We start from the raw sequence: 11,268 nt of genomic DNA, 5'->3' as shown, positions 1-11,268 counted from the left end.
GTTCAAAGGTGCTAGTTTTTCTCTTCTGTCTCCACAGTCATAATATGGTGTTCACAGAACTGAAGAATGCGTCTGGAGCTGGGCGGCCGGGGCTGCATGGCGCAGGGATAATGTCTATGTTGCTTTCTGGGAGTCCTGTTTTAAAAGGGATGAGGTGGGGCCAGGCAGACTGCTGAGTAAGCTAGCCACTACGCGGTCGCCCTCTAGAACAAACAACCTCACTAAAAGAAAGCTTCCCTGGACCCTAATGCTTTGCAACTCTGGAAAATGGAAAGCGGTGACACTTATGTGATGTGCGAGCAGAGCATAGTAAAGTTCACTTTGTACTTATTCTCCAGAAACTATCAGCGGCTTTTTAGCTTGTATGAAGAACACTACATGCCCTGTTCAACCGAAAAATTAAGTACTTGAGCCTTGAGCTAATTGGACATTTTCAACCTTGACTCATATTTCACTGTGGGATTTTTGATATGGAATAACATTTATATAGTTTTATTCATGAAAATTCCACCGAACATCACATTTTTGTCAGCAAAGACAAAAGACCCAGTGATAAATTTATGAATGTAAGCTCGGCATTGATATGAGGGTAAAATTAAAGTAGAAGTCGAATTTTTTCTCTATTCCTTAATTGACAGCAGCCACCAAAACAGACAAAACACCTGCACGCTGATATTAATCCTAACAATAAATCATAAAATATAATAATAATAGTGCTTATTTTGCCATCTATTGCTTTTTTTTAAAGAAATATTATTTCCAGTGTTCTTGAATAGTCCTATGTGTTTGTTTAAATCTGTAGCTGTAGTAAATATTGCACTAGAAACATCTGCATATACGGTAATTCAAAGTAGTACAATACTACAAGACTCAAATGGCACATTTCAACACACAGAAATCCAAAGTGCATTTCTTTTGTTTTTATTTCCTCTGTCCATTCATAAAGACATTGCACCATACATAAATAATTGTTGTAAAAATGACTCCGTATTTACAAGTATTCCATATAATACGTTTATATAAAACTTTATATTAAATTTAGATAGATTACATTTGGGATTGTGGCTGTGGGTGTCTGAGCAGTGTGTGGTAAGAACGTTGTACATGTCTGCATTTGTTCGTGTGTATACGTTATCTGTGGTTGTTGAGTAAAATCTCCAACCAGCATGGACATGATGTAATGAACTGTCTGGAGTAGCATGGTCCCCAGCCCTTGGCAAAACTGATCCTCACACTGTTTGGGTCGTACGGCCCTTCTAAGTGCACCAAATCACTAGGGGGTTGAATTTGGCACGACTTCTCATAGTCAAAAACCTTTATGGAGTAGCCTGGCATGACTCTCCTCACAGTCAAACTCAGGTAGGGGTGATGCTCCAGAGTTGGGGAATTCACAAAAATAGGGTGCTGACTGCGGTTGTAGGCCCAAACTCCATCTGGCTCTTTGCTGAGGAGGATGCCGTGTCCGATCTTGCCACGGGTGCGCTGGACAGAGGTGGAACGCGGAGAGAGGGGGAGCAGGCCCAAGCACAAGCCTGTACCCTGAGGTAGGTCATAGAAGATGCTAAGAGAAGCGTCGTGAACTGGGTACAGACGGCCCACACGTGTACGAAGCTCCCAGTATGCCACGTTACACCAGTGATTCTGTGCCAGGGAGGAGGGAGACACACTGGCATCTGAGGAGTGAGAAAACAAATGTATGTTAAAAAAAAACAATATAACACACAATACCAATTTTTTTACAGTGTTTTATCCAAGAAAAGAGTTGATTTCTGCATTTTTTTTAACATTGAATTCATATAAATGCAAATAGATTTTTTTTTATTGCTGTTGTTGTTAATATTACTGATATACCAATGATTATAGCAATGTTGCTATGATCCGGTATGTTATACATTTTGTATTTTTATACTGATGTTGATTAACATCCTTTGTCCTTTTTAAGCAAGCAAACAATAATAATTAGTCTTAGTATTTAACTTTTTTGTAGCGTTTGTAATTCTAAAAGCCACTAGTGTGCCAGCTGAGTGTTCCTAAGCTCTACCACACTTAATTCTACTGTAATGTGCTGTCGTAACAAGCAATGTTAATGTGTTGACCACTCTCATATCAGCTCCCTTATTCTTTTTGATGCTACACAGAGCAAATTCATTCTCGAAATCTCCAATCCTATCAGGAAAGGATTCGAAACTGAAGACGCAACGACCCCCACTAACAGGCCCAAATCTGTCATCTCTGACTCTAACACCCCCCGCTTCTGCCTCAGCATTCCTCTCTCCCCGCGCAGGGCCGACTGGGGCCCCCTCTCCCCCTCCGAGGGCCAGCATTCAGCTCTCTGACCACTCAGTGAAGGCTCGCGACCCCCTGACCCCCCAGCCGCCAGCCTATCCAGTCTGATTAACTCAAACACAGACTGATGGCATTATTTTGCTTCACAGGCTCTATTGAGGGAGAAGATCTAAAGCCCTGGGCCTGTGCCCCCATTCTGCTTAGTCTCAACCCTCTCTGGCCCAAACAGACATCAGAGGACACACTGATAATGAAGTAAGTTTTGTATGGAAATGCACTGTCATTATCTTGGATTCTCTGGTCACTGACTTAGTATGTGCTTCCAAATATATATAAAAAAAACATGCATGCATGGAAAGGACAGAAAGAGGAATATCATAATTTCCATTGAGATTTGCAAAAAATTAAATTTCTTTCTGAATTTAAAATGGATTGGAAAACAATGCAAAAGACCTATCAGAAGTCACAGGAAAAGACTACAAACAATCTGCTTTTCAAAGAGTGCCCCATTAATGTTGAAGTTTAACTTCCTTAAATCTTATGCAAAGACATGGAAATCACATAGTTGAATTCTGTAAGGCTTAAGCAATGCTATTATGTATGATAATTAGGTTTCAGGAACTTTCAACCTCTCCTTTAGTAAGTTACTCATACGCACTGTTTTGCATGCACAGTTGTTAGTGCCTGCAAAAGCATTCTTGGTGCTTGTGTGCCTAGCCTAAACCAACACCACAAAATGAGAGGGGGGAGGAGAGGATGGAGTCTGTTCTGTCCTGCTGTGCCAAATATTAGATCTCCCTCCACATATTAGACCCTTCCACTGAGCCAGTGAGTGGTGGGGGAGCTTAGAGGGGTGATAATGGAAGTGCCACGACAAGAACCACTTCCAGTGTTTTCACAGCTCTACAATAGCAGCGGTCTAAATTGTTTGGCTGCAAAAGCAAGCCAACATCTTTCTTTCTGTGCATCTAAATCTATATATTCTGAAATAACTTTTAAAGAAAATAAAAATTCCATCACAATTGACTTGCCCTCGTGTCATTTCAAACCCGCGTGACTTCCTTTCATCTGTGGAACACAAAGATATTCTGACTTTTTTTAAATCATAAAATAAAAGTCAATGGGATCCAATGTTGTTTTAGATCCCATATACTTCAAAATTTCTTCAAAATACTCCTTCACTCCTTTGTGTTCTAAAGAAGAATTGTTTGGAACGAGGGTGAGTAAATGATGACAAACTTTTTTTGGGTGAACTGCCCCTCTATGCTTAATTTTTTGTAAAACAAGTCAGGCATACATCCTTATATTGGGAGACATATTTGTAGAAATGTCATTCTACAAAAAGTCATTTTGTTGTTCATTCCTCTGGATGATGAATTTGTGGTAAGAGAATTGACTGTATATTGATTCCTATCTAAGATGAAGCTAACAGCTTGTGTCAGGATGAGAAAGCAAAATGATTTCTCCCTGTCACAATACTGAGGAGACACTGAGAGAAATATGCAGACAGACACACAAAATGTAATTACAATAAATCAGGCAAAAAAATTACTAGATCTAAAAAGCCTAAACATGCGTGTCCCTTAAAAAGCAGGGGCAAATCATTTTCCGACAACTGATAGAGTCATTCTTTGTCAACATCTGTAAAGAATCTCTGCAGAGACAGGCAGGATTTCATTAGTTAAATTGTGTGTTGGCCTGCGCTCTGTCAGGAAGAGGGGAAGCCACAGCGAGGCCTGTAATTTAAACCTTATTTTAAAATGCGACTGGCTGGCTGTGCCAGGGCTTGCATTGCAAAACTCAGCAGGAAGCAACAACATGAAAATAATGGAGGAAAGAACGTTTGTGACACACCAAAAGAGGATCTTGTTCCTTGTCTTCAGAGCTCTATATGCCGGGTAATAATCAGCACAGGGCAGTAAGACACAGCAGATAAGAGCTCAGGAGGCCCCGAGTCCCCCAGTCAGCATCCTGACAAGACTGCCCATTGTTGCTCATAATCTAATTTTGACTCAGTGCTGAAAAGCTGGTGGATGACGTCTAAGAAATTTTAGCTGTTTGCATAAAGCTCATTTAGATATCATATTCAAACTGGAGAAAGTAAACATTGATGTAAATTGATCTTCAGTGGAAGGTGAAACATGTATTCATTATATTAAAAATATCTTTAAACACAGAAGCGATGAAATGGAGAGAACCATAAACCATATGGGTACATAATTGGACTATACGAACAAGAGAAAGAAGGAATGAGACAACAAAACAAATGACTGCCCTTAGACAAAATGCTCCTTCTTCAAGAACCATAGAACAAGCACAGAAACTTTACGTTGGGAGGTTTATATTTGCACGATAGAGAGATGAATGCTTAGCTGACCAGTGCTAACAAAAATAGCATGGATAAGCAAAGCCATTTGACATTATAGGGGTGTGCGATACTGACAAAAAAAAAATGAAATCAATATTTTCTGGGATTTTATCGATAACGTTAATTAGACGATATTTCGCTGTTATTGTGGTGGTACCGTGGCAAGTTTAGGACTGCTGTGGACAGCTGACTCCTTAAGTTTTTGATATTCTTCATATTCTGTGTGGTGGTCAGTTCACAGCAGTGACAGAAATTATCTTTTCAAAAAGATAAAATTGATTTTTACCTATCATGGGCATTTTTACCTTTTATAAATTTACTTTTTAAACCTGATTATATGCATGCATCATATTTTGTGTCAATTTCATAAATTTAATCAAATTTAATTATAATAATAAGACACAATAGTTAATTTGTTACCAATCAAATTAAATAAGTATCTACATAATTCATCTTTCCAATGCAGAGGAAACACAGAAGCTGCATTTAGATCATTTGCACTGTTTAATGCAGCTCAGAGGTGACAAGTGCATAAATAATGTTTTGATGTTTTAAACATACAACATTGCATATAGATATTTGAAATTATTTAAAGCTGCAATATGTAACATTTTTGCAGTAAAATATCCAAAACCCACTAGGCAACTTTTGTTCAGTTGAGTACTTACAATATCCCAAATGTTTCCAACTATTTGTAAATCGTGAGAAAATTGCTATTTTACCAAGGAACCAGGACGTGTGAGGGAGTAGCCTGTCAGTAGCGTCATATCTGCCGGTTTTATTTTGCAGAAACGCTTTACTCTTACTGCTTCTTACTGCAGTGTGCAACAAGTGTCATAGCAGCCGCCGAGCGAACGCACAGAGTGTGGACATAATAAAAGTCCCGCTGCTCGTGAGGCGTATGTTGCGTTCATCTTATTAACAATTGCTCCAGCAGCCTTGCTCAGCTTCACACCACTAAGGGCTGCTCTGCTTCACACTACAGTAACGTTAATAATCGCATCCATGAACATGATTTCTGCCTGAGTCCTATCCCGATTCTTCTCACCAGCTGTGAGGTGAAGACCACATGTCCCGAAATTCTGCGCCCAAACTTGGCGTCATCAAGCTACGCCTTTGTTTTGAATAGGCGACCGCTAGCGGACGGAAAAGTTACATAGAGCACCTTTAAAACATAAAAACATACTTTCAACGTGAAATTAAAACCGCCAGTAGGTGGCAGCAAGTTACCGTTAATGAGTCAACCGATTCATTCAAATAGCTTTAATTCAACTGATTCAGTGAAAAAGCTGATTCCTTCAGTAAGGAAACGCTGTGTGTGTTGCTCAGAGACGCAGATACAGTACTGTGGCTTTGTTTTGAACTATTTTCATTGGCAAAATAGAGTGAAAACAGGCAATGGTGTCTAAAATGCAAGTCACTTAATATTAACTTCTTGTTTAGTAATCCTATAAACCAATATCACATTTGTTATGCTGATACCTGTAGAAAAACTGCACTCTTCATGTGATATTTATTTACTATATTAAATGATATAAATATAGATTAAATGACGCAGTGAAAGTGTGCACTTTAAAATGCGCGCCCACACTAGTCTAATTTACAAGACTACATCACGTAGTGAGTGCATGCACTCTGGGTGTGTTTGAGGGATGTACTCGATAATATCGGATCGCACATCGTTAAAACAACAATTACAATATTATCACAGACGATATATATCGCACACCCCTATTTGACATGTAACCGTTATCCTAATTAGCAGCTCTGAAAACAGCAAGGGCCAAACCAAAGCATCCCATTCAGCATACACTCACGTTCAAAAGTTTGGGCTCCTTCTCTTATGCTTTGTTGATAAAAGAAATCTTCAAAACAGGAATATTTTGAAATATTACCACCATATAAAATTAATTTTTTTAATGTATTTTGTGATGGCAAAGCTGAATTTTCAGTGTTACATGATCCTTCAGATATCATTCTATTATGGTGCTCATGAAACGTTTCTTCTTATTATTCATGTTGAAAACAGCAGCCCTGCTTAATATTTTTTGTGGCAACCAAGCTAAATTTCTCTTCAGGTTTCTTTGATGAATATGAAGTCCAAAAGAACAGCACAGATTAAAAAATATTTTGCAACATTTTAAATGTATTTTGAACCTTTTGAATAGCAAACCAAACTTTTGAATGGTCATGTAAATAGGCCTACATGTAATTTCACTTTCAGGATCAACCAGGAAGACACCGTAATTATTTAATACTTTTTTCTCCATTTAAATGCCTTAATTTACTGAAGACTTGCACACACACCTGAATAGTCCAGCGACATGCCACAGTGTGAACGTGTGGCTTCGGTTTCTATGTAAGGCATCACTGGGAGGGAAGAATCTGCAAAATGACAAGACATACAATTCAATCTTTTCTCCATTTGACTGCAGTTAAAAAACATGACAAACAGAGAAAAAACATCATACTTAATTTCAAGGAATCTTTGCTTACTTGAAAGGAAGAAAACTAAATGACTTACTCAGTGGCTTGTGTTCTGGTAAGGGGGAGAGATGGGAGTATGGAGGAGGTGGTGTGTCTGAAAATAGAGAGAACTGAGTTAGAGTTTTCTTTTGATTGAGCATACTTCTAAAACTGAACACATCTCTGACGCCTATATGACCACAACTAGACCTAGAGATCTAATATTGCGAAAGCACTTGGCACAGTTTCTCCAGAACTTTTACAGCCAATGAGAGTGTTACCAGCTGGTATGGAAATTACAGGTGAAGAAGAGCATCCATCAAAAGACAATGAATGTGTCGTCATGAGCCAAGAATGCATGGAATCCAATTAAAAGTGACCTGTTCTGAATCTCATCATTATAATAGAGGGTGGAAACACTACACTGCTGACATGGTGAATAAAACCATCCAATGAAAAAATATGTAAAACACTTTATGTATCAGACTTTGCTTTAAAACTATTAAGCGATTACAGAACATCAAGTGTTGTAATGTAGTGAATTAATATTCATGACTACAGCACAAGTCATACTACTTTTATATTTTATGTATGGTTTTACAGTTACTAAACCAGCATGTTACATTTTACACTATATTCTTTCTTGACCCTCCTCTAAGATTATTGTTCAATCAATTCTGTTCTCAATCTGTAACTGTTCATACACAATGTTAGGGTAGTGTTTTTGTGAATAGGGAGGAAGCAGAGAAATTGAGAATCCCACAGGGACTCGAGTTGGGAATTCCACTTCCTGAACAGGAGTATCACTGTCCAACTCCCCTCCCTATCATTCACCCAGACTTCACGTAAAAAAAAATCACATTTATATTAGTACAAAGGATTTCATTTTGTGTTTTACCTCATTTTATGCTATACAGAAACACTTAAACCAGTCTAATATGGTTTGCTGGTCTTATAGTTTAAAATGGTTTAAGGTGGTCTCCTGGCCTAGGTAATTGTTTACTTCCAAAAAGTGCCCAATACTCATGTAAAAGCATCAAACAGACCAGTCAGGATCGGCGGGAAGAAACAGCAAAGAAGTTCAGTTTTTTTCAGCAGGTTGAAATTATATTTTTTATTACACTTCGAAAGGCATAGCAGAGTGAACAAGAAAGCCATTATTGCCTGGACTAAAAACAGGGTTTCCTTACCATCTTTGACTGGTCCACAGAGGCGGCTGTAGTGATGGGGGTTGCAGCAGAGGGTCTGGCTGTCCTCTGCCCTGAAGCTCTGACAGTGACAGAGCGGTTTGAGGAGAGAGGAGAGCCGCAGGTCTGGCCAGCGGAAAAGTCGACACAACAGGTACTGTGGAGACACCAGCTGACCTCCAATGCGCACTTCAGTCTGTGAAACCAGGACACATCCACTCGGCATCCCACCTTGAGTCTCCACAGCTTCCAGTAAAACATCCAGAGACTTCTCTTTCAACTTTTTGAGAAACGCATAAGTGCACTTCTTAAGTTCTTGCTCGGTGACGGCACCATTTTTCAGTTCCCTGCCACTCAAACTGCTATAGTGGTTGTGGTTCCTATGTTCCATGCGACAAGCGAGTCGGTTTTTGCCTCTGGGGAGGTCTTTAAACAAACAGCATGTCACCGTCCTGCCCTCGCTCCCCTCATCGAGGGGTCCATCCTGTTCAATAAGGACCCCCGGTTCCCCGCGTTCCTCTACGCGTTTGCTGCAAGAGCCCGCATTGTTTCCCAGTGCGTATTCCGTTCTGGGGATCTTCTCTGGGTTGCTGTCACTCCAGTCATCCAGACCTCCATCGCCCCCCTCTTTACCTGCGGTGACCAAACGGCTTCTCCAGAGTCGCCGAACCAGACCCGAGCGTCTCGTCCTGAACATACGACAATTTAAACAGTTTGCATCCGTTTTTTCTATGTTTGGTCAGATCCGCGGAGACTCCAAACGCTCGTGCGCTCGCTGTCCGACATCAATGATCTGTGCTCACATGCACAGCCGAACAGAGCCTGAGCAAAGCCCAACATTAGACTCCACTGCTACAATATATCAACACTGTAGCAAAGGGTTGGCTGTAATGATAGTGCACTACGTGAGGAGCGGTGCACCCAGTCTCTAAACATTCCCCGTCGTCGACATGACAAACTTTATTCTTGATAAACAGCGCAAAATGCACGATATGCAAGAACAAATCTTCGATAATCTCCGAAACAGACCCCTTTTTCAAGCAAACCTTCTGCAGCAGTTTAATGACGCCGAGCACATGAATGGATCTCACTATAATCCTTATTGACGTTTAACGCGCTCCTCGCGGAAGAAAATGATCCTGTTGCGACGGCAAAGTTGTCGTTCCGGGTGGATAGATGGACATGTAATGTCTTGAGGTTTCGTTCCGTGTTTCGGGCGAGATTAATGGGATCCTTCGATGGTTTCTTTCACCGTTTCGCTCTCTTTCTTCTTCAGATACACACACACGGGGCCCCTGAGGAGAGCAGTGGAGCCATTGGTTGATTCCCATCATGTGCTCGTCTAGACACTTTGGCGGCTGCGAGCCGCGCTGATTGTTGCGCAAACACAGTATCAAGTTTCCGAACTCTTAAAGGAGCAACATGTACCTCGGTGTGTGCGCGCGCTGTGCCAGCGACAGGAAACCAAAATGTTACGGCTGCAGTGATTGTGATTGTGCACAAAAAAACGTATTGCAAGACACCAAAATCTTACTGCTGTAATGGCTGTGATTGTGCACCGAGAAAAAAGTTAACTGCTAACTTCTCAAAGTGACAGTATCGCTAGTTAGACGAATACACCCAGATTTCAAAATAAATAAAAAATGAAGGTTTTTTTTGCATCACCCATTTTTATTTCATTTTTATTATAAATAGAAATATTTGTAATATAAACACTACTAGCCTACTACTAATTATTATTATAATAATTATTATTATAGATAGCCTACATTTATTATTGAAATAACTGCAAGACCAATTCACTTGATTCACTTAACCTTAATAGTTCACAATGGTTTTTATACTGTACAAACTGTAAATTCACAAACCCTACATCGTAAACCTAACCATCACAGACAACTTTCTGCATTTTTACATAATAAAAAACAATCGCATTCTATATGATTTATAAGCTTTGTTTCGTGATGGGGACATCAATTTAGGTCCCCACAGTGACACGAGTCCCCATGAGTCTGTGTGCATTAAGGTTGAATTTTGAATTCAATTGAATTTTGAATCTCCCCCCCGCACACACACATACACACACACACAATTCACACACAACATACACACACACACTCTTTGGTCCCCATGAGGAAAACATGAGGTTTATAAATCATACTAATCATACTGTGTGTGTGTGTGTGTGTGTGTGTGTGTGTGTGTGTGTGTGTGTGTGTGTGTGTGTGTGTGTGTGTGTGTGTGTGTGTGTGTGTGTGTGTGTGTGTGTGTGTGTGTGTGTGTGTGTGTGTGTGTGTGTGTGTGTGTGTGTGTGGCTGGCTAAACCAATATGATATATCTTTATTATTTTGAGAATTTGGAATTTTGGCTTTTTTTTTTCCTGCGCTGGAGAATGATATTTAGCATAAATAGCAGACATTTAGAATGATTTAGATTTTGCCCGTTTAAGTAAATGTTGCAAACTGTCAACATCAAGAGCAAACTGCATTTGCTCTTCCACTGCTACTTCAGTGGCAGAATCCTTTCTCCCTTCACTTATCAGAGGGAGTGATAACTGTTGTAGCCTGGCGTCAGGCTAATAATTGCAGCTACTCCCATGAAGTCTCTTAGATAATCTATCAGCAGAGGTCTGGAGCAGAGACAGAAAGACCAGCACCAAACCACCGCCCAAAATAACCCCAGTCCATCCAGTTTGGACAGACATGGTCTCCTGTTGATGGGGTCTAGCAAGACCCAACAGGAATAGCATGTCAACAAGCCCCTTACTCCTAATGGATTTTAGGGAGAGAGGCGAGACAGTGGGAGACAGAAAGGACAGCACTCACATCCCCTCAAGGTCTTTCCTTGTGTCCATACTCCATACTAGATGGCTATACTGCTCAAATGCTCTAGAGACAAAAACAAATGATAATAAAAAAAACATTCAGAGGGTGAGTATCACTAATAAGTGAGTTTAGATGG

At 40.1% G+C, this 11,268-nt stretch overlaps 1 protein-coding gene across 1 annotated transcript; it reads right to left on the bottom strand.

The window, feature by feature from the left end:
• Positions 1 to 905: 905 nt before the first annotated feature.
• smad6a (SMAD family member 6a) lies at positions 906 to 9,751 on the bottom strand. Its single transcript, XM_079803349.1, has 4 exons — positions 8,311 to 9,751; positions 7,179 to 7,235; positions 6,962 to 7,039; positions 906 to 1,673 (listed from the first exon to the last, which is right to left on the bottom strand). Exons 1-4 carry the CDS (start codon positions 9,002 to 9,004, stop codon positions 1,132 to 1,134), a joined length of 1,371 nt encoding a protein of 456 aa, XP_079659475.1. The 5' UTR covers positions 9,005 to 9,751; the 3' UTR covers positions 906 to 1,131.
• Between the last annotated feature and the right edge of the window lie 1,517 nt (positions 9,752 to 11,268).

This window comes from Gobio gobio (assembly GCF_949357685.1).
Source record: "Gobio gobio genome assembly, chromosome: 2".
NCBI classification, from domain to species: Eukaryota; Metazoa; Chordata; class Actinopteri; order Cypriniformes; family Gobionidae; genus Gobio; species Gobio gobio.
The sequence above is the reverse complement of the archived record's forward strand: the minus strand, read 5'-3'. Positions and strand labels throughout refer to the sequence as shown.

What these genes read in the sequence shown, in the direction of transcription:
- smad6a (XM_079803349.1), bottom strand. Translation starts at nt 9,004, where the DNA reads ATGTTCAGGACGAGACGCTCGGGTCTGGTTCGGCGACTCTGGAGAAGC. An exon ending in CTGTGGACCAGTCAAAGATG is followed by an intron (nt 7,236 to 8,310) that starts GTAAGGAAACCC and finishes CTCTATTTTCAG; the next exon opens with ACACACCACCTCCTCCATAC. An exon ending in ACCAGAACACAAGCCACTGA is followed by an intron (nt 7,040 to 7,178) that starts GTAAGTCATTTA and finishes GTCATTTTGCAG; the next exon opens with ATTCTTCCCTCCCAGTGATG.